This window comes from Entelurus aequoreus, linkage group LG03 (assembly GCF_033978785.1).
Source record: "Entelurus aequoreus isolate RoL-2023_Sb linkage group LG03, RoL_Eaeq_v1.1, whole genome shotgun sequence".
Classification (NCBI taxonomy): Eukaryota; Metazoa; Chordata; class Actinopteri; order Syngnathiformes; family Syngnathidae; genus Entelurus; species Entelurus aequoreus.
In genome coordinates, this window is record NC_084733.1 from 37,861,874 (window position 1) to 37,886,161 (window position 24,288).

At 38.7% G+C, this 24,288-nt stretch overlaps 1 protein-coding gene across 1 annotated transcript; it reads left to right on the forward strand.

The window, feature by feature from the left end:
- The first annotated feature begins 2,442 nt into the window (after positions 1–2,442).
- Positions 2,443–23,477, forward strand: wdr35 (WD repeat domain 35). Its single transcript, XM_062041762.1, has 29 exons — positions 2,443–2,573; positions 2,981–3,010; positions 3,080–3,197; positions 6,480–6,548; positions 7,878–7,970; positions 8,053–8,181; positions 8,341–8,474; positions 9,108–9,273; positions 9,362–9,507; positions 11,509–11,634; positions 11,756–11,941; positions 12,064–12,099; positions 12,197–12,257; positions 12,794–12,938; positions 13,268–13,337; positions 13,516–13,569; positions 13,659–13,765; positions 13,869–14,088; positions 14,280–14,360; positions 14,542–14,678; positions 14,780–14,983; positions 15,057–15,203; positions 15,660–15,792; positions 15,914–16,024; positions 16,332–16,496; positions 20,420–20,560; positions 20,653–20,809; positions 22,227–22,467; positions 22,664–23,477. The coding sequence occupies exons 2-29, from the start codon at positions 2,987–2,989 to the stop codon at positions 22,812–22,814; spliced, it is 3,552 nt and encodes a 1,183-aa protein (XP_061897746.1). The 5' UTR covers positions 2,443–2,573; positions 2,981–2,986; the 3' UTR covers positions 22,815–23,477.
- Positions 23,478–24,288: the final 811 nt, after the last annotated feature.

The following is a 24,288-nucleotide window of genomic DNA, read 5'->3' on the forward strand; positions in this document are numbered from 1 at the left end:
GAACATGCAAAATTGGTAACGTGCACAATTGGTAATGTCACAAATTGGGAAAACCATCAACGGATTATCCATATATGGCATAAAGGTACCCAGAGTACCTTGCGCGCGTCTGCCATTGTAGTCTGCAGTGGAGTCAATAAACTCCTTCTTTTTCGCTATCCTCTTGTTGTGGGGCAGACTGGCTCTACACGTGGACATGCATCTTCCGCTGTTGCCATTTCTAAAACAATGTAATGTATAGTTCTAACCTAAATCTGTCAGTTTACTGCATTTGGAAGTGCTAAAAACTAAAACAAGGTTGGCGTGTAGAGAACGCTGTTGAAGTGGAGGCACGTAAATCGATCCTGAAGAGTGTCAGGACTGGGACTATGGGTTGTTGTGTTTTCCCGGAATGCAACGGAAAGTTGGCGCGGGCAAGACGTGAATGTAAGTACATGATTTATTAAAACACTAACAAACTACAAAAAAAGGAAGCAAACAAAATGCGCGCACAATGGCGGAGAACAAATTTGACTAATGAAACAAAACTTGCACGAAAGCAGAAACTACGAACAATAAACAAAAACTTACTTGGCATGGAACATCATGAAAACTATGGCAGACAGGAATATGGATAGACAGGATGGATAGATAATGTCACCACCCCGAACAACAGAAACAGACAGGCTTAAAGGCCTACTGAAACCCACTACTACCGACCACGCAGTCTGATAGTTTATATATCAATGATGAAATCTTAACATTGCAACACATGCCAATACGACCGGGTTAACTTATAAAGTGCAATTTTAAATTTCCCGCGACACTTCCGGTTGCAAACGTCTAGATATGATGACGTATGCACGTGACGTCACGGAGAGAACGGAAGTATTCGGACCCCATTGGATCCAATACAAAAAAGCTCTGTTTTCATCCCAAAATTCCATAGTATTCTGGACATCTGTGTTGGTGAATGGAGACTGCAAAGAAGAAAGCTATAGGTGGGATCGGTGTATTAGCGGCGAACTACAGCAACACAACCAGGAGGACTTTGAGAAGGATAGCAGACGCGCTAGCCGCTGACCTCACCTTGACTTCCTCCGTCTCCGGGCTGCCGACCGCATCGGTGATCGGGTGAAGTCCTTTGTCGCTCCGTCGATCGCTGGAACGCAGGTGAGCACGGGTGTTGATGAGCAGATGAGGGCTGGCTGGCGTAGGTGGAGAGCTAATGTTTTTAGCATAGCTCTGTGAGGTCCCGTTGCTAAGTTAGCTTCAATGGCGCCGTTAGCAACAGCATTGTTAAGCTTCGACAGGCTGGAAAGCATTAACCGTGTATTTACATGTCCATGGTTTAATAGTATTGTTGATCTTCTGTCTATCCTTCCAGTCAGGGGTTTATTTATTTTGTTTCTATCTGCATTTGAGCCCGATGCTATCACGTTAGCTCCGTAGCTAAAGTGTTTCGCCGATTTATTGTCGTGGAGATAAAAGTCACTGTGAATGTCCATTTCGCGTTCTCGACTCTCATTTTCAAGAGGATATAGTATCCGAAGTGGTTTAGAATACAAATCCGTGATCCACAATAGAAAAAGGAGAAAGTGTGGAATCCAATGAGCCCTTGTACCTAAGTTACGGTCAGAGCGAAAAAAGATACGTCCTGCACTGCACGCTAGTCCTTCACTCTCACGTTCCTCATCCACAAATCTTTCATCTTCGCTCAAATTAATGGGGTAATCGTCGCTTTCTCGGTCCGAATCTCTCTCGCTGCATTGTAAACAATGGGAAAATGTGAGCAGCCCTTCCTCCTGTGACGTCACGCTACTTCCGTTATAAGCAAGGCTTTTTTTTTATCAGCGACCAAAAGTTGCGAACTTTATCGTCGTTGTTCTCTACTAAATCCTTTCAGCAAAAACATGGCAAATATCGCGAAATTATCAAGTATAACACATAGAATGGATCTGCTATCCCCGTTTAAATAAAAACAATTCATTTCAGTAGGCCTTTAAATAGCAGTGACATGATCAGTGGAAACAGGTGCGTGACATGACAGGTGAAAAGTAATGGGTTGCTATGGTGACAAAACAAACAAAAGTGCACAAAGAGTCCAAAAACAAAACCGAACATCACTAAAACAAAACATGATCACACAGACATGACAAAGAGACGGTCAGAAAAACATAATCTCTGCAGAATTTTGACCAAAGAACTACCATCTCATGTTATGTACACCACAAGGAAGTTTTTTAAATGTAGAAAAAATGTAAGATATGACCCCTTTAAAACAAAAAAGAAAGAAAGAAAATTGAGCAAAAAAGTCCGATGTTAATAGAAAAAAAACATGTTGATACAAATGACCAACAATACCGCACAGCGTTGTTCTTACTGTATAACCTTTTGCTTTAAAAAAAAAAATTTGGACACCGCTGCATTAAAACACGTGTGTTTAATGGGTTGATACAGTTAAAACTACAAGTACCAGCAACTTCTACCAGACTACAACTCCCAACGACACCCCAACAGCGTTCAGTTGTCACGGGCGACAGCAGTGAAGCTACATCCTCCATGATACATCTCGGGCGAAACGCTTCGAAACAGTTGAGTTGTAGCTTTTCCCCCTAAGACGTTAGCAATAACGTCATAAATAAAATCGGAAAAGCTGGTTGTATTTGTGTTTTTGCGACGGAAAACGCGGTTTTTGTTCGCAACTTGTTGCTTTGCGCGAGCTTAGCTAAGCTAGCTAGGTATTGGCTAAACAGTTACAACCAGTAAATGGGTCGCACGAAGTGAGATAAATGAATAGGTCATTTTTGACTAACCTTCTTTATAAACGTACTCTTAAATGTTCTGCAGCCTCCACAATCATGTTTCCTATTAAATGACGAAATATCTAATTATTTTGCGCCAGTGCTCCCAATGCTAACCATTTTCACAATTTGTTACGAACTGTTTATTGTGTATTTACCCCACTCTGCCTCTTATTTCATGTCATTTATGTCTTAAGGACGCCATGTTTATCTACCTCAGCAAAAAGGTGAGCACTTTACTAAATTACATCGTACATTGACTATTTCAGGAAAAATGATTTTCCTCTGTCTTTTAGATGGCCAGCCCCAACAGTACTCCCTTAAAATGTATCTCCTGGAACAAAGACCAAGGCCTTATTGCCTATGGAGGGGATGATGGTCTCTTAAAAGTGCTAAAACTTGAAATTCAGACAGGTACGTTCACAATGTGGAGACAACAACCATAATTAGACCCTCTTTGCTGCTTGACTGGGTATAGTATGTTATGGCATGGTTTATTTGTTTAGACATGTTTAACAAGTTACAATAGGGAATATCATGCGGTTATGTTTATATGATTTAACAAAATGGCAGTGTACTGTATATCTTGTGCAGTGTTAAAGCACCAGTAGAGTGGAAAAAACAAGTTGACTTTATATGCTAAAATGTGTTTTAATTGTATCCATTAAACCACATCCAATTGTATTTACAATCCGCAAAATATGTGACATTTCTGTCTAAGCATCACAAAATGTCACAAGTCCGTCAGCCATTTTGAATATTCAGCTCCGAATGTCTTCTGTAATTTACGTAGATTGACGTCACTGGAGGAACAGTTCTGCACTCTGACCATAGTATCAGATCAGTCATACTGGAAATATGCAAAAAAACCTGAGAGCTATGTGCTGTCTATCATTTATAATCCCTACAGAAGACATGAACACCTGTTTTTCTTTTTTTATGCATTCTAAGTCGTAAATAAATAAATACATAAGAAGGCCGCGAACAATGGAGTCAATGAGGTTCCTCTATTCCGCCCACAAAACGCTCTAAATAACCATCCAAAACCCGCCAACAATACTCTATCATATCGTATCATATCATATTGTATCATATCATATCGTAACCTGAATATTAACCAAATATTAGCGATGTTATTATTATAAGCGCTAACACAGACAAACTATTTTTCAGCGGCAGATTGAAAACACACAGCTAAGTAGCCATCTTTTGCTTTACTGTGATCTGGCCGCAATGTCCTGCTGCTCCTGCATCATCGCGTCTCGGCTTTTCAAAGTTATTCTAGATTATAAATCATGCCTCTCATCTGGATATTAGGAGGATTTAGCCATAAATCTAGAAGTTGTTCACCTGTGACATTCAATTTATACCCAGTGATGGAGACAAACACACACAACCGAAGACAGTGTCTGCAGGGAGACTTTTCATGATTAATTCTTCATTTAAAGTCGTCATCAAAGTAAGAGCCGACATTGTACAGTAAGCGATCGTTTTATTATGTTTGTAGTTTGTATTTCTTGTTTAGCTAAGCAATACTGCTACATGATGCTTAGTGTTTCACTAAAGCTGGATCTGTTAAACATAGCTTCTAAAACTTGTACCTCATCCTCCTTATATTCAGGATCAAAAATATCATAATTTTTCAAAAAAATATCGTTGTTGGCTTTCAAAAAGTCTGCATGATTTGCATTGTTGTTGGTGGGAAGGGATCAATGGTTCCTACCTCTACATCACGGATCACGTGACTAGCTAGCTCATTATCTCTTAAAATGGCTCGGGAATCTCCGTGGGATTGATACTATTTTTATCAAATCTATTTACTCGCAAACTTTGTAAGTCTTTCAGTGCCATAAATCAGATATATATGATAATAGCTTCAATATAGAGGCAACTTGTTTGTCCACTCTACTGGTATTTTAAGTTAGAGGGGAAAAAAATAATGTTAAAAATAAAAATTGCAATCAATTGTTAATAATAGATAGAAATATATAAGTTAGATTAAGTGGGGATACTAATTAAATATAAGTAATGCAGTGACATAAAATAGATGTATTAATGTAGAATGTTTTTCTGACTTATTTGCACATTTCATTAGTTTAGCTGGCTATAATTTAAGTAATATAGTATTATTCCCGTTCAATGAATGAAACATCTTGCTTAATATTGTTGAATTTTGCATAATCGCTGTTATTGTTTTAGCATTGATCATCTTCTCTATAGTTCCTCATTCCCCCGAGCCTACATATAACATGATGTAGATTCTAGGATTGTGCCTCAAATTTTCCCTACTTCCAAAGTATCATGCTTTCAATGTCAGCCTTACCTTTTTTCAGATGCTCATTGTAGACGTTCGTTCCTTTCAGCTTACTTTGCTGCTCCGGCAATGCCACCTTGTTTTTTTTATTTTTAGGGCAACTTTATGAAGATGACCAGTGTGTTGTTATTCCTGCTAGACATTGGAATGCAGACTGTATCTCTATGTCGTTGACCTCCACATCCCCCCACTTTGATTGCAGAAAGTTGTCCGTCTGTTGCTTTATTGAAGCAATATAATTGTTTTCTCTTGTCAGCTGCCCTGGCAAACGACCTGCATATGAGGTGGAGCCCATTCACAATCACATTGTTCATTCATTGCTATACAATGCTATTATTTTCCTTATCTTGCCAGATAATATTCAAGACAGTGATGTCAACAAACAGATCTGTAATTATGGTTGAGATGTGTGTCCCGTACAAGTGCCAAAAGAATCCAAAGCAGTACAGAGATCTTTTTTAGTCTGTCGTCATAGGACGTGACATCACTTGCTCTTGTAACTCAATAAGTATAGTTAATTCGTTAGTTTACCCGCTTCCAATTACATGAGCAGTCTTTTTGGAAGGTTTATTTAACAGAGAAAGACAGAATATCAACCACAAATGCGTCCTGTGACATCCATCATGTTAGCATGTAGAGTCTTGGATGAAAATATCCTGGCCCCCGTCAGACCTGAACTGGGTTATTGGTTAGTTGGTATTCCAACATGACAATGACTCAAAACATGTGGTCAAGGCATCAAAGGAGTAGTTCAAGAAGAAACAGATTAAGAGTCCAATCTTTGGACCTTAATCCCATTAAAATCTTTAGCAGGAGCTGAAACTTGGACATTGAAAAGTTTCTGTAAAGAGGAGAGGACTAAAATCCCTCCTGATATGCATGGTGACCAGTACAAGAAAACATCTAAAAAAGTACTTCAAATGAAATTATTATTTCACTTACCGGTAATTTACAAAGTAAATGTATTGTATACCTCTTTCTTAAGCCTGACAGCAAAGTCACTTTGTTCAGTTTACTTCTCACTTGCGTGGAATACATAGATTTCTAAAAAGTGTTTAAGATTATTTGAAACCGTTAAGTAAGATCCTTGTGATTGAGCATTTCCAAAACAATAGTTCACACAGTGTGTAAGAAATCTTTTAAAACTCGAACCCAAAAGGATTTTGGCGCTTTCCTGGTACCTGTGTATCAGACCCTTTAAGTAGAACTGAACTGGTACCACCTTGTCCACTTCAAGCTGGAGGAACAATAAAGAAACAGTAAAAAGGCTGTGGTTACATCTACTCACAAACTGTATTACCTCAAAGCTACTGTTCAGTCAGACTTGTTTTAAATTTCACCTCGCCGAAAGTCGGCTCTCTTTTACTGTGCTTTCTCAACAGATGAAGCCAAACTCAAAGGTGCTGTGCCCAGTAATTTGTCAATTAACCAGACACTGGGGGGACACAGTGGTGAGTTACCTACTACAGCAGTTAGTGACATGTATTGTTCACTTACTGTAAATGGGAGCTGCTTTTATTTTGCCTTTAATTCACAATCCTTATGTAAGACAAGCAAACATATGTTTTTCTCATTTTATGCTTTCTAATTAGTAAATAAATGCCAGCAAAAAGTCTGCTTACAATGGAGCAAATGGGAGTCGCTCTATTCTGCCTTAAGCGCTTAAAAAACATCCAAACACTTCCATCAACGTTATGTAGTAACAGGGACATTCATAATAACAATTAATATTTACGTATTTTGCTCATTTTAAGCATACAGCGGCGCATTAATGTCATAGATTTATCACAACATTCACTTTTTCCTTCTACTACAACACAGTACAACTCATGCAGACATCATGAGAGCAAACAAACATATTTAAACATTACTTACTAAACAATGTCTGCTCTCACTGGGATGTTAATATATTCCTGTTTAAATAATGAATAACTGTAATACTTGCAAAGGGTTAATAAAAAGGGTTGGTGCAAACCACTGTCTTTCTTGCCATCTCCAGGTCTAAGTTGGCTATCAGCGTTTACCAACTTCTCAGTTGATGTCAACATCATTTTACTATCAGGGTGAGAGGCATAATTTATCATCTAAAATAAACTTTCACAAGCTCAGAGGCAAGAAAGCGGCTCATCAGCTGATTATGTCAATACAGCAGCATAATTAAGTTGCCTGGTTAATATTCAGGTCACAAAATGTTAATGGAGGATTGTTGGCACTTTTTGGATGGTTATTTATTGGGTTTTATGGTCGGAATAAACGCGATAGGTGTAATGATGGCGCCATTGTGGGATGGCGTGGCGAGGTGGTTAGAGCAGCCGTGCCAGAAACTTGAGTGTTTCAGGTTCGCTCCCCGCCTCTTGCAATCCAAATCACTGCCGTTGTGTCCTTGGGCAAGACACTTCACTCTTTCCCCCAGTGCAGTCTACCCCAGCTGTGGCTACAAATGCAGATTACCACCACCGAAGTGTGAATGTGGAGTGAATGATAGGTTCTCACTTCTCTGTGAGCACTTTGAGTATCTGGTTGATAGAAAAGCGCTATATAAATCTAATCCATTATTATTATTATTATTAATGACGTCATGGCCACCATTGGCTCCCTTGTAAGGGGACTTTTTTTTAACGAGTTAGGATGCATTACATAAAAAGACAAATGTGCTATTGTCTTTCATAAGGATTGTGAATTATAGGCAAAATTCTCAAAAAATGCAATTTCCCTTTAAAGAGAAATCAGGCACCAGCAAACAAGAATAAGACACCATGTAAACATTGCCACACTTCCAGGTGCAGTACAAGTGGTTACATGGAACGAACAATATGAAAAACTGACAAGCAGCGACCAGAACGGACTCATCATTGTATGGATGCTCCACAAAGGTGTTTGCAGCCTCTGACTATTATCCGATTACCATCTTGTATTAAGTGTTGCTTCAGTAAATGTTGTTCTTCCTTTTTGAAGGTACGTGGTACGAGGAGATGATAAACAACAGGAACAAGTCTGTTGTGAGGAGCATGAGTTGGAATGCTGACGGCCAAAAGATATGCATTGTGTATGAAGATGGTGCAGTCATTGTTGGATCTGTCGATGGTAACTAATTTCATAACTGAAATATAATTAGTCAGGATTATAACATTTTCCCATTTAGCTTAGTACAAAATCCAATCTTATTCCTTGAGAAGAACTGCTTTGTTCACACACTTGTGGGAGTGGATATAAGTTTGGATAAAGGTTTTTTTTTTCTTCGAGGTAACCGGATTTGGGGAAAGGAGCTGAAGGGAAATCAGCTGGCTCATGTGGCATGGTCTCCAGACAGCAAAATCCTGCTTTTTGGCATGGCCAATGGAGAAGTGCAAATCTTTGATAATCATGGCAATTTCATAGTGAGTATTTGCATATTCTAAACTTGATTAAAAAAGATTAATCAAGGTAAAACATGTTTTACACCTCGGTTGTCTTAGAGTCTTTATGGCAACAGACTGACTCTCAAATGTTTTTACTGCATCCAGTAGATGGAATCTTTGTGGTGGAGACAGTTTTTTCACATGGTCTTGTGATTCCAGCTCACAAGTTAACACAAGAGGAAGAGACAAACAACATATTGCACTGCAGTCTGATTGATGGAGGCTCCAACCATAAGATTACAAAAATAGTCAACTGTAATAAATATAACCCAACTTAGTCTTGATACTAGTCATAATATATTAATAATACAATATAATGTCTGTGTCCCGGCACAATGCTAGAACATTTTAGCCTTTCTACCTCATTCTAAACATAATACAGTTTATGGTCCTGTATTGAGTTTACAGAAAAGGCTTACTGTTGCATACATAACACCATACAAAGAAACCGTTTACACACGCAGTTTAAAGTGTGTTGTACCACTGAACAGGTTCTGTGCCTTTGCTTAATGGCACTTGAACAGTGCAGGTGATCACTTCAAAAACAGTTGCAATATCCAAAAGTGTTTTGTCTCCATTTGTTTGTGATGTGCATTCTGCATTCTGTTACAGATGAAACTGACCATCAGCTGCCTAACTAATTTGTCTGGAGCTGTCAGGATTGCTGGTATTCACTGGTATGCAGGAACAGGCGGTTACATAGAACCTGACTGCCCGTGTCTTGCTATTTGTTTTCAAAATGGAAGATGTCAAATTATGCGTTACGAGACCGATGAAAGTAAGGCAGAATTTTTATTCCCCAGTTTACCCTCAAACTTCCGACATGTTTACTGAAAGCACTGAGCTATATTGCATTTCATCCGCAGACCCAGTATGCATTGACACCTCAATGAATGTCGTCAGTATTCAGTGGAACCATTGTGGTAGTGTGATAGCGGTGGCTGGTTCCCTCAGACCATCAAATTCAGATGTAGAAATCAATGTGGTGCAGTTCTACACGCCATTTGGAGAGGTGAGGGTGATGTTTTCTTTTGCATATGTTTGGGTCAACTAACTACTGTAATGCCAATGCAATACAACACAGGTTAGCTTTTCTATTGTCATTTTGGTGGGCGGGGTTAAGGGGGAGGAGTATATTTATAGCTGGGATTCACTTAATTAATTCACATATATATATATATATATATATATATATATATATATATATATATATATATATATATATATATATATATAAAATAAATACTTGAATTTCAGTGTTCATTTATTTACACATATACACACATAACACTCCTCTCTACTCATTGTTGTATTTGAAAGTGCAATGCTTTGCAGTCAGTCTTTGAAGGAGCATAGGTATGTGCAGTGTAATATTCTGGGTTGGAGTCAATAACCAGGCGAGGTGATGAAGTTACGTCTCTTTACTTCATACTTCAGAACCAAAAAGTAACTTTTTGGTTGGCCAACGGTTTGCGTTGTATTGCGCACCCTGACGGCAAGTGTGGGAGTCGGTTCTGAAGTAAGAAGTAAAGAGCGGAGGTGACGACAGGCTGTCCTCACTCAGGTCCGCATGGACCTGGAGGAGGCGTGTCTTAAGTCCGGCTGGAAATCGGGAGTTATTCGGGAGAATTGTTGTCCCAGGAGATTTTTGGGAGAGGCACGGAAATTCGGGAGTCTCCCGTAAAATTCGGGAGGGTTGGCAAGTATGCTCCGGAGTATAAGTCGCACCGGCCGAAAATGCATAATAAAGAAGGAAAAAAACATATATAAGTCGCACTGGAGTACAAGTCGCATTTTTGGGGGAAATTTATTTGATAAAACCCAACACCAAGAATAGACATTTGAAAGGCAATTTAAAATAAATAAAGAATAGTGAACAACAGGCTGAATAAGTGTACGTTATATGACGCATAAATAACCAACTGAGAACGTGCCTGGTATGTTAATGTAACATATTATGGTAAGAGTCATTCAAATAACTATAACATATAGAACATGATATACGTTTACCAAACAATCTGTCACTCCTAATCGCTAAATCCCATGAAATCTTATACGTCTACTCTCTTATGTGAATGAGCTAAATAATATTATTTTATATTAATGGTAATGTGTTAATAATTTCACACATAAGTCGCTCCTGAGTATAAGTCGCACCCGCGGCCAAACTATGAAAAAAACTGCGATTTATAGTCCGAAAAATACGGTATATCATTCATCTCATTAAGTGAATCATAACTGACTTAACTATTTATGAAGCAAACTGTTGGATTTAGAATCAATTGATGTAAATTGTCCACAAATGGAGAGCAGGAAGTGGCCATATGTGTTAGTAATTGCTAAGAAGTAGAAAAGGGTTAGGATTAAAAAACTTTGCTTCTTCCCACTCCTTTTCGGACAAGTTGCAAAGAAAAATTAAAACATTTACAAGATGTGATGTATCATATTGAAACTGTGTACATGTTCGAAATAAACTTCAACTAACCAACACATTTGATTGATGGCATTTTTCATCAATCAAATGTGATGTTCTCCACTACCTTTTTTATTAGAGGGCTAAACTTCTCACTCATGGTACCTTGTACGCTTAAAACCACTGTGTTTGACCCACGGCCTTTTGGCACATTTTTACTTACACGTTCTGTAAGTATTCTAGACGCCAGACCGGCTTCTTTGCCAATTTCTAATAAGCTTCCTTTATGTAGCAATAGCTGAAGTAGCCTAGGGAGGGGCAAACCGGCTTCAAGATGCTTCAGTATATTTTTGATCATCCAAAAAATGGATTACTACCCAAGCATTATTACAGATTGCAGAACATTAGACATCTTAGCTTCCTCTTCTTAATCATTATTGGACGATGACAATGCTTGATTTTTTTTTCAATGAACCTTGACATTTATTGTAGCTCTAAAGCACTCTTTACCTTCTTTCTACCTGTGATATGTGTGTTAATACCTCAGTGGAAAAGAGAATTGCAGTATCAATTCAATCCTGTTCGACCCTTTTTACACAGCACTTGAGAACCTTGAAAGTTCCTGGGAAGCAGATGACAGGACTTGCCTGGGAAGGTGGAGGTTTGCGTATCAGCTTGGCTGTCGACTCCTACATTTATTTTGCCAAAATCATACCAGATTACAAGGTAAATGGCAAAGGTAGTCTGTTTAAAAACAGACTAATAGCCAGCAGGAAATATTAAGGCAAGTTACACATCCTTCCAGTGATGATTCAGAAACTTCAAACTATTTTGTGCTTCTTACCAGTGGGGATACTGTTGCAGCACAGTGGTGTACGCTTTCACTAAGCCAGAGCGCCAAGATTATTGTGTGATCTTCTGGGATACTAAAAACAACGAAAAGTTTGTCAAGTATGTGAAGAGCCTCATGTCAATTACGACTTCAGGGGACTTCTGTACTTTGGCTAGTAAGGCTGATGACACCCAGCCTCAGGTATGACCAAATTCATAAGTCTATTTTAGTCTTGTTTTTGTAGTACTTTTGTTGTATCTTTTTGAAAGAAGCACAGTACATACATGGTATATACTTTGGTTGCTTTTTCGCATTCCTTGCAGGGAAATGCTGAGTTAGAGTCTGGGAGTCATGCAAAGGTAACGGCATGCTAAATACAACCGCACATACTTCAGTAATGAATACATGTTCAAATGAAGAATGTTCAATGAATATCAATTCATGCCTGTGTTTCAGTATGTCCTCATTCTGTGCAACTCAATTGGTACTCCACTGGACTCAAAGTACATCGACATAAGTGAGTTACAACTAACTGTTTTAATTGGTTATTTATCCATTAGTTTTTGATCCAACAAACAGAATGGACCAAGATGTTGATGAATGACTTCAAGCCAATGTTTGAACTCACACCTTGTGGATAGAGAAATGGTGGTCGGCGCTCTGTCTCCTGCTGCCCGCAGTAACAACTCCCACTGACTCACAGCATTCTGTAGCCTATAGACAGTGAGCTGTGGGTGTCTTCATATATCACAAATATTCAGCATTCCGTTTCAGTGTGGTAGAGCCAAGTGTTTACTGAGGAGGCAGAGCCAAGATAGTTCAGTCTACAGATTTGAAAAACTGTCATCTAAAATAGGCTCCAAGTATTGTAGCTTTTAAATAACAGGAGAATTGGGTCAATAGTCATAAAGGAATCACCTTTTTCTTGACTTTTTTTGTTGTTTTGGTATTTTTTTCACGGTATTTTGTGCTCAGATATACAGCTTTATTTAGGGGGAACATTTACTATATCTAACCTACCAAATTAAATCTTCCATTTCTGTAATTGTTTAGGTCCTCTGTTTGTCACCATGACCAGAACACATGTGATCACTGCATCTAAAGAAGCGTTCTACTTGTGGCAGTACAGAGTGGCAAATAAATTAACTGCATTGGAGATTAACCAAGTAACCAAAACAAAGAAGGAGGGAAGAGAAAGGTGAGTTTTATTTTTGTATTTCTTTTTTTTGGGGGGGCGCATAGTGGAAGTGAATCTTAACAGGATGACAACAGGTTTCTCCAATGTGCTTGTGCCAAGACTAACAGTACACATCAAGCTGGTCATGGAAAGTTACAGTCAGGCAAGATAACCACAGGCCAAAAGTCAGTGTCTGAAATTTGAATGAAATTCATTCATCTGCATTTACTGCCACTGAGGCTCCAGACTGGCACCTATTCTGCCAGTGCTAAAATAGCACCTGCACCAAAAGTCACCTCAGTTCAACCGTCTGATTTGTTCTAATGTACTCTCACTTTGTGTCTTTTTAGGGTGTATCACATTGACTGCAGTCCAACTGGAGTCAATGAGAATGGAACAGACTTCACAAATGCCTTCACAGTAAGTGACATTGTGCCTCGTTCACCAACAATTCTTGTTCTTTGGGCTAATGCTCCCTTTTTACAATATTTGAACACTGAATATAGATGTTTTTTTATTAACTTATTAGTTGCATATGTTTATGCATAAACAACATATCAAAAGCATTTAAGTTGTCCGCTTATCTTTTATTTTTAAGGCAACAAGAGATCCTATCTGTTGTATTACAGCCACAGATAAAACATTAGTTGTGGTATGTACATCTTTGCTTTTACTTCAATTAGATTTTTTAGTCATGCAATTAAAGAAGATAAGTACATTGTGGTTTGTGTGTGTTTTCAGGGCCGGGAATCGGGTATCCTCCACAGATACAGCCTGCCAAATGTTGTTCTCATACAGAGATACACAATGAACAGAGCCCACCATCTCTCTTTAAACTGTAACTCCAGGCAAGCTCGGATCGTTGCTATTTTGCGTATTGACTGTGCCACAGTGCTGTAACCTATTTGGTCAAAATTTATTTTTGGATGTTTCATTCAATATTTCTTTCAGTCGTCTGGCCATTATTGACATCTCAGGTGTGCTGACTTTGTTGGACATAGAAGTTCATTCATCCTCAGGTGACACCGCGGGCAGTCAGGCTTTTATAGGGGATTCATCAAAGCTTGAACGTAAGGATGTTTGGGACATGAAGTGGGCAAAGGACAACCCTGATCTGTTCTGCATGATGGAGAAAACAAGGATGTATGTCTTCAGGAATCTAGACCCCGAAGTGAGTGATTTACTTCTTTTGTGTCAGCTGCATCAATTTACTACCGCTACTTTCACCAAAGTCTGCAATCTCAAAGCAGATGTAGAAAATCTAATATAATATATATCAGCAGTAAAATCATGTTCATCTGTGAGTAGTTGAGAGTTTATGTCAAAGCATAATTCCTTTGCTCAATGTCGTCTTGGAAATAGGAACCCATACAAACATCAGGATATATATGCAACTTTGAAGACCTTGAAATCAAATCTGTCCTGCTTGATGAAATCATGAAGGTATTGTTTTGCTGCTTAAATTTCACAAAGCAGAAAGGTTTACAATTATTAAATTATCCATGTTGACATGTCTCCCCTTTTAGGCTAGACCGTAATATGTGTGGTTAGAGCTAATGATGTAGACTACGTAATGATAGATAATTGAGATGTGTGCTGCTCTGTGAACGGCATTTTCTTACAGGACCCAGAGAGGCCTAATAAAGACAACCTGATCAACTTTGAAATCCGTTCCTTGAGAGACAGCCGTGCTCTCATTGAAAAAGTGGGAATCCCAGACGCTTCACAGTTCATTGAGGACAATCCCCATCCGAGACTTTGGTAAATGCACATACATGGTTTTATGTTGTGTTCCCACCATACTACAGTATTCAGCCCTGCTAATATCAGTTTTACTCCTCCGTTTATTCTCAACCCATCAGGCGACTGCTCGCTGAGGCAGCCCTCCAAAAACTGGATTTAAGGACCGCTGAGCAGGCATTTGTCCGCTGCAAAGACAACCAGGGCATAGAGTTTGTCAAGCGTCTGGGAAACTTGCAGAGCGAGCCCATGAAGCAGGCAGAGGTGGCAGCCTACTTTAGCAGGTTTGAAGAAGCCGAGCGGATGTACTTGGACATGGACCGCAGGTATGTTGAACTACCTTGTTTTGAACAAGATTTTGCTTTTGTCATTTTAATGAAATGGTCATATGTTTTTTAGGGACCTCGCCATTAGCCTTCGAATGAAGCTTGGAGACTGGTTCCGGGTGCTCCAGCTACTTAAAACTGGCTCTGGGGACTGTGATGATGCTTTACTGGAGCAGGCTTACAATGCAATAGGAGACTACTTTGCTGACAGACAGAAGTGGTATTGGCAATTTTAATGGATTAATGGTTGATTGCATATACTTCATATACAATCTTACAGGGTGTTGAATAATACATACAGTTTTCTTATATAGTCATTAGTTGCAGGCTTAATATGTCAAGCTTCTGAGCTTAAATGTTGCATTTCCTAATATTTAGCGCATTTAATCTAGTGAGATAATCAAGCAAAGATCATCAAAATTTTCTTGAGTCCTAATCAAAACTGAGTGTTGTTATTTTTGTAAAGGCAACATTTTTGATACAGTTCTTTCTTCAAAATCCGTAAGATTTACCACATCGGATATTTTTTTATTTAGCATATTCTACAAAATGTTTGACCCCACCGGAACCAATTAACAGCGATAAACGAGGGATGACTGTATTATTTTGTAGCTTTTACAGCAACAAGATAATAATGACCTTTTCAGTCTGTTCAAAGGCATTTTTTTGTTTGCAGGGTCAATGCGGTGCAATACTACCATCAGGGCCGCCACCAAGAGAAGCTGGCAGAATGTTATTACATGTTGGAGGACTATGACAATCTTGAGAAGCTGACCAACTCACTCCCAGAAAACCACACACTTTTGCCAGTAAGCTAAATGTCGAGTAGTAACTTCTAACCCTAATCCAAGTCTCCAAATGTCTGGTAGCAAGTGGAGTATCAGGAATTGCAGTACCTACCTCCTGACGTTTCCCACCACTGTGCTATAGGAGATTGGCCAGATGTTTACTACTGTGGGCATGTGCGAACAGGCTGTGAATGCCTACCTTAAATGCAACCAACCCAAAGCGGCTGTTGACACGTGTGTCCATTTGAACCAGGTGAGAGTTTTTTGATATCTCAGTAGCCACTGTGGCACCTTGCGGTCCTCCCACCTGTGTCCACCACATGAGTGATATTTAGCTTGGCCGTGTGAGTACGGCTCTTGTACTTAGCCGTCACAATGAAAATGTAAAGAAGACGTGTCACTAACTCAAAGATGTGTGTTCAGATTAAATAACTTGGATTTTTACTATAAAAACAAAAATAAAATGTGTTCTCCCCATCTTCATTCCAGTATCATGTACCACAGATAATGGTGTTATCTTACCTAAATTGTATATATTTTGTCTATTTCTTTCACCTCAGTGGAACAAAGCCGTGGAACTTGCCAGGACGCACAACATGAAGGAGATAAAACCTCTTCTTTCCAAGTATGCATCACATCTCCTTGAGAAGAACAACATTTTGGAGGCGGTGGAATTGTATCAGAAGGCTCACCATTTTCTTGATGCTGCCAAACTCATATTTAAGGTATACTAAATTACTCATATTATTGGTAATTTACACCACTACCCATTTTTATGTTTTTACAAAACAATGTGCATGTATATGTTTTATTACATATATGTTATTACGTCCATCCATCCCTATATTTTCTACCACTTGTCCTTTTTTGGAGTTGCGGGGGGTGCTGGAGCCGTGTTTTGTATAAATATTAAAATTGTCGCATTGGTGTTAAACTGGTGTCTAATGTTGAGACAAATCTCACTGTATGATTTTAGTACAATTATTCTGGTAAGCAGCTATGACACTACACCAATGTGATCTGAAATAAAAGTATAATTAAATACTAAATGGCTCATGGTAATATTATTTTAATTTAAAGAACCCACAAATATCCTTGTCCCAAAAATGTATGCATGCGTTTGTATGTGTTTTGTAGTATATTAGTTTGTGTGCCTTATTGTCCCCAGTGCTGAGATTGTTTGTAGTGACAGTTCAGTGTCTCCCACATAACTGTCATTTACAGGAGTTGGCGCAGATGTCGTCATCCAATTTGTGTATTTGCCATGTTGCATAAAACGCAAAACAACTGAACTTTTTAGGTGGTTGTTAAGAAATATGTGCTTTCATTTTAATCTCCAAAAGTGTCCAATCAGACCACACAATCTAAGACGCTCTGAATAGTCACTAAATTGGCAACACGGATCCATCCTGCTACGTCTTCTTCTCGGGCAGAACAGGGGCCTCATGTATTAAGACTTGCGTGGATTTCCTACTAAAAACGGTGTCAGCTCAAATACAGAAAACGTACGCACAAACTAATTCAGATGTAGTAAAGTGTGTGCACGCATTAACCCAAACAAATTTTTTTAGTGTATCCTATCAACGTGGAATTGAGTGCACATGTTGGCAGCCACTCCCTGTCCACGCCCCTTTATAAATACACAAATCATATTTAAATTAGCCATATACCTGAGATTTCCCATTCCGCATCGGAAACACAAATATAATGAGCAAGACAGCAAAAAGGAACGTTTCTGCTTCTTGCAGGAGTGTAAAAATGTACTCTATTCCAATATTGTTGTAATTTAGTGCAACAGTGCATGTGCTGGGGTAAAGGTGTGGTTTAGTATTTCATACTTTATGCACAGGTTTTTAACATTAATACACTTTTCTCACAGACTTTATCAGGGGTTGGTTTGAAAGATCTTAAGATGGAGTTTAACTAAAAAAAAACAGTGACTAACTTTAACTACGAGTCGGGACGGGATATAACATTTGGGGGGCACATATGCGCAATGAGCAACTGGCTGTTGCTTCAAATTGTGCTTTAATACCAATACCAGGCAGCCTGTTCTGCTGCCTGGTATTGGTATTTGATGTACCTTGATAAAATGCCGATAATTGAATGTGTTTGTTGCACCACTTTGCTTATGCTTTTATGTCTGTTTGTGTAACTGGACACACAGGCGTGTGTTAATTATTCATATATCTCTGATGTGCTCATCAATCATTCTGAGGAATAATTGTTTGACATTGCTTTATTTAAACAGTCTCCCAGGCATCACTCCCAAGTGTCGCCAAAATATCCACATCATGTAGAAATGTGCGTACCCCAACCATGAAGTTGGCGTGCATCACAGCACATTCCATGTTCAGTTCACTCGTCAATCAAATCAATCAATCAAACTTTATTTATAAAGCATTTTTTGTACATAAAAGAAATGCAACGCAAAGTGCTTTACAAAGTTAAAAACAATACCCCTGTGACCCATATCCCCCATTATCACATACGTATGCACGGATACAGAAGCAAAACACAAACACACACACACACACACACACACACACACACACACACACACACACACACACACACACACACACACACACACACGCAGCTACTGTATGTGGACAAATGATTGCATGAATGAGTACAGAGGAGACATGTGAGTAAACACTATCACAGGAGCCATCTGCACCAGGAGGTCATCAGACCATGGCCACCAGGACACTAACACAAAAGCGCCCCCACAAGCACGGCCGATAACCTCTGAGGTTATCATTACTCTTGATATATCTCAACTTTGCTAGGAAAAAGTGCGTACGCCAGGTTTTTGTGCATACGCTTGCTCAATACACGATGGTCCTGGGCCCTCATTTCTAAAGGTTGTTATGCAGGGGTTAAATGTGTGAACGCAAATTTCACTGCAAACTTTGTTTTTACAGAAAGATTCTACGCATAAAAAGCTGCACATTACTACGCACTCTTTCAGCCATGCGTGAAGCTCATGCTAAGTTTTTCCAGTTTTTCCTCCAAAAAATAACCTTTTTACGGTGCTCAATTTAATAAATACAATCTCTAATCTATAATAATCTGCAAATGTCGCCTTCATTTTTGTAGACGTCTCCATCTTGCTTCATTGACAGTCCAACAGCATATTTATGAGCTATTTAGCATTGAAGATCTATAGATGATAGTGGAAGAACACTGGGATGAAGATCTTGTGCTCAATTCATCACACTTTTTTTTAACAACATAACTGATTACTGCAGACTTCAAGAGAGCCAACAAACATAATAAAACATCACTTTCTCTACAAGGTCTGCTGTCATTAAGATGCAGACTTCTAGGACGTTCATATATTCCCATTTGGATAAAGAATCACTCATAATCCTTGCGAAGAAAAGGGGGGTGGTGCCAAGCGTCTTATTGTGTCGTTCTCGCCATTTCCGAGTCTAATTTGACTGTCCAAGTGTACAAGCATGTCAGAGTACGTCCTCAGCCTTCTTCTATCCAGGTGGAATGCATGATTTATGATCTACAATAAACTTCCAGGGATCAAGGAAGCGAGAAAACAACCGACCACTCGATGTTAACATAGACACACAATCCTGTGATCACGGCGCCGCTACAAGTAGTTTGTCTGTGTTAGCTTTTATAATAATAACAATATAACTAATACTTGGTTAATATTCAAGTCAGTATTGTTCGCGTTTTTTGAATGGTTATCGGATTTTATGGGCGGAATAGAGGACATCCCTTTGGCTACGCATTATTTACCAGTTAAAATGCATTTTTAAAAATCCATTCCGTCGTCATGTCTTTCATAATGATTGTAAAGGATAGGCAACATTCCAAAGAAGTGCAATTCCCCTTTAAGTGCAGTCTTTTACTCAAATAATTATTTGCAGTGTATGCACATTTCACCACTGCTGACACACATTTTTTGTCCAGCAACAATCTTTATAAACGAGGCCTCAAGTGCTTTTAAAAAGCAAAGTTACGATGCCATCTTGTGTGCGTAGTTGTAATGACACAAGACACTATAATCCATCCATCCATTTTCTACCGCTTGTCCCTTTCGGGGTCGCGGGGGATGCTGGAGCCTATCTCAGCTGCATTCGGGCGGAAGGCGGGTTACACCCTGGACAAGTTGCCACCTCATTACAGGGCCAACACAGATAGACAACATTCACACACTAGGGCCAATTTAGTGTTTGTTGCCAATCAACCTATTCCCAGGTGCATGTTTTTGGAGGTGGGAGGAAGCCGGAGTACCCGGAGGGAACCCACGCAGTCACAGGGAGAACATGCAAAGTCCTCAGCCCAGGGACCGAACCCAGGACCTTCGTATTGTGAGGCACATACACTAACCCCTGTGCCACGGTAGCACTGCCCCAATTGTGGGGGTCCAAATGTATTTGTAAGGCGCTCATTTTTATTTATTTTTGGTAACATTTTGAAGTGGTGATAAAATCTCCCCGACTATGACAAAGAAAATGTTCATACATTCCGAACATGTTTCATTGACTGGCGTGTTGGTCATGAATAAAGAAAAAGCCTGGACAGTAGGTAGGCCCAGACACACGAGGACACAGTCATGTGTTTGCAGTTAAATGTGTTTGTGTGAGGATTAGAATGTGAGATTCATGGCCACTGTTTCCAGATAGCAGATGAGGAGGCCAGAAAAAGGACTCGGCCGCAGAGGGTGAAGAAGCTTTACGTGCTGGCTGCTCGACTTGTAGAAAATCACCATGAGCAGAAGAAGACGTCACAGCAGAGTAAAACAAAAGGGAAGAAATCCGAGGTAGGCAATTTGTGATATTTTTTAGAAATATTATTTATAAAATGGTAAAACAAATGTGTTCCTTTTTTCATTTAAACTTTTGATGTTATTAGGCAACATTTGCACTTGCTGGACTGCTGGAGGAAGACGCAACGTCCTCTGACAATCGTGTTCTGGACAACGCGTGGCGAGGAGCGGAGGCGTATCACTTCTTCCTGCTCGCTCAAAAGCAGCTTTATGAAGGTTACGCAGAGAACGCCATGCACACAGGTAGACCACAAACACCAGACAGAATAAGATTTGGATCTGATCACAGGAGAATTGTGCTCTCTTTTTCCTGAAACACTCCCAGCTGATCAAAAGTGGACTTAAATACAAAAATTATACTTCAGTTTAGTTCAACAATTTATTTAAAACTCAACAAACCATTTACAAATTTTGAACAAAAAAAGCATCTTCAATACAATATTTTCGTTTACAATTAAAAAAAGACATGTTGTTTGTCCAAAAAGGAGCAGGAAGAAGCACAAGTTTATATTGTCCTGCCCCATGACTCAGACTATTTTAATCTATACATTATCACCTGACTAGTATTTTAATACAACAGCATACATAATTAACTTCATTCACCTATAATCACAATAATAAACCCACTCCTCATTTCATCAAATGTAGTTTGTATAACAACATAAACCTTTAAGATATGTTATGTTTCCTTTGTTGTCCTTTTTTGTATTTCTTTATAAATTGCCTTCAACTTCTTGTTTATGTATTGCTTTAGACATATCTAATTGTCTCACCTGCTTTTTTCAAATTCTGAGTCATTATACTCTCAGGTAAAAGTATTTGTTTGTACACGTCCCAAGTGATGTAATAAGGCAGTGGTTCTCAAAAGGTCTCTAACTAGTGGTATGCCAAAATCACGTAATTAAATATTATTTCCACCCAAGTGCAGCTGGGCAGCTCCATTTTGTATAACAATATACAAGTATAATAACATGTAAATACAATATCATATAAATAAATAAATAAATAAATAAATGGGTTATACTTGTATAGCGCTTTTCTACCTTCAAGGTACTCAAAGCGCTTTGACAGTATTTCCACATTTACCCATTCACACACACATTCACACACTGATGGCAGGAGCTGCCATGCAAGGCGCTAACCAGCAGCCATCAGAGGCAAAGGGTGAAGTGTCTTGCCCAAGGACACAACGGACGTGACTAGGAAGGTAGAAGGTGGGAATTGAACCCCAGTAACCAGCAACACTCCGATTGCCGGCACAGCCACTCTACCAACTTCGCCACGCCGTCCCTATATCATGTTGCATAGATCATTTACTAATAAATACTTTCAATTCATGATCTTCTTTCTTTGAATAAGACCGCTAAACTCAAATTATTCAGTATTATCATCATATTCCTTTGTACAAAATTACCTAAACGCCTGATACTATACTGGGGAAACACTGTATTAAATGTTTAATAATAAGCTTTCTTGCATGATTAATCTAATCAGTAGTGTTGATCTGATACCCTGAAAATCACCTATCACTAAGACTTGACAAAGAGATTTATAAATCGATTTTTGACAGACATGAGACAAGCATGTTTACGAAGTTAGCCTGAGGTGCTGATCCCATATAAATACGGTGACATAATCGTATTTTCTGGTGTGTTTGAAGCCCTTCACCTCCGCGAGTATGATGACATCATCCCCGCAGTGGAGATCTACTCTCTTCTAGCCATCTGCTCAGCAGCCAGCAGGGCGTTCGGCACGTGCTCGCAGGCCTTCATCAAGCTGGAGTCTCTGGAGAGTCTGGACCAGGAGCAGCGGCTGCTCTATGAAGATCTGGCCTTGGAGATCTTTACCAAACACACACCAAAAAACAGCCGCAAACTGGAGCGAGACGCTGCATCTGAGGGGTGAGAAAGCAAAGAGAGTTAGTAAGATTAAATGTCTATGGAGGAAATGCTTTGATAATGCAAACACACTTACATTACCAAGGTATATTTAGTCTGAAATACATGACACAACTTTAAATTAAAACATTTGTATCTCTTAAATGGACCCTCAGATTTATCTTAAATTGTCACTCACTTCTTTCTTTTTCTCTTTTAGAGTGGCAGAAAAGTTACCCACCTGCATCGTGACAGGTCTGCCCATCCAGGACTACCACTTTTGGATGTGCAGCGAGTGCAAGCACTGTGCTCAAAGCCAGGAGATCAGCAAATATAACTACTGCCCACTTTGTCACAGCCGTGTAGGCTGAATATCGTTTCTTATAAATTCTGTTTATTTTTCTGTATATAATTCAGTATATTTTTGTACAACATGCATTATATCACATAAACAACCAATTCACATTAAGCACTCACAAAAAAGGGCATAGAGCAATTTTTCTGCTCAAAAGGGAATCTATAAGCAGATTAAAATTCCAATAACCAGTCCCAATTTTCACACTTTAGACAGTTTTTCAATGTAAGAAGTTACTGTCATATCCAGTACGGCTTGCTACAAGAGAGGTTGTTTTTTCTCCTTATTCATGAGCTTAACTAGTGTAGCTACAAATAAAGAAGAAAACCTAGTTCTTCTTCCAAAAAGGACAACAAAGGATTTACTTTTCCCCCCAACAGTACAGTTGCTCTGTTCTTTCAACACTTTTTTGTACATTTCAGTCAAATTCAATCAATCCTTTCAGGACCTGATGTACAGGATAAATTAAATGACTCATTTTGAGAAACAATTTGCAGTAATGGCGATATTTTTGCCGTAATTCAAGTTAAATTGTGTTTTATTTGATCATATTTACATAAACTGTACATTATTTTTCAATAGGTAGTGTGTGTTAAGACAATTTAATGTTGGTGTGAATTACTTGATTGTAAATTACTTTTTGTAGGTTTTTCGTATAGAAAATAAAAGGTCATATTTAGATGCAATTGAAGTCATTATTTATTTTTTTCGCAGATAATTTTATTTTGAATGGTTTTAGATGCTCCCAAGATGCTTTACATCAGGGGTCACCAACCTTTTTGAAACCAAGGGCTACTTCTTGGGTACTGATTAATGCGAAGGGCTACCAGTTAGATACACACTTAAATAAATTGCCAGAAGTAGCCAATTTGCTCAATTTACCTTTAACTCTGTTATTATTAATAATTAATGATATTTATCTTTGTGGAAACACTGATCATCTTAATGATTTCTCACAATAAATATATATAGAAACAGATAAATATCAATATGCAACACTTTATTTTTATATTTTCTCTAAGTGCACATTTTTCAAATTGAACATTTTCAAATGATCACTTCTAAGACAGTCTTGTGAAATCACAATATCCCATTTTAACTAGCTAGCCACTAACATTTTTTTTAACAAATCATGAATTACTTTGCACCATGTTTGTACAAATAATAACTCATGTAAAATACAAAAGTAAACTCTCAAATTTTTAAATCATGTCACACTTTGAACTGGACACCAAATCTGTTATCTGTTTCTTTGTCAGTTAGTGGGAAGCCTGGCATTGCATGCTGTTAACTAGTGTGTTGTACTCTGGTGTGTAACTTGACACTGCAACTCTGAGTGAGTCTTGCAGATGTGCATCAGTGAGGCGTGTTCTGTGTTTGTTCTTGATGAAGTTCATGTCAGAAAAGGCTGATTCACAAAGATAAGATTTTTCCTCATTGTTTGCGGAACCTTCTTAATCTTTTGGACATATTTTCACAGCAATCTGGCC

What these genes read in the sequence shown, in the direction of transcription:
- wdr35 (XM_062041762.1), top strand. Translation starts at nt 2,987, where the DNA reads ATGTTTATCTACCTCAGCAAAAAG. An exon ending in TGTATGGATGCTCCACAAAG is followed by an intron (nt 7,971 to 8,052) that starts GTGTTTGCAGCC and finishes TCCTTTTTGAAG; the next exon opens with GTACGTGGTACGAGGAGATG. An exon ending in AATCCCCATCCGAGACTTTG is followed by an intron (nt 14,679 to 14,779) that starts GTAAATGCACAT and finishes TCAACCCATCAG; the next exon opens with GCGACTGCTCGCTGAGGCAG.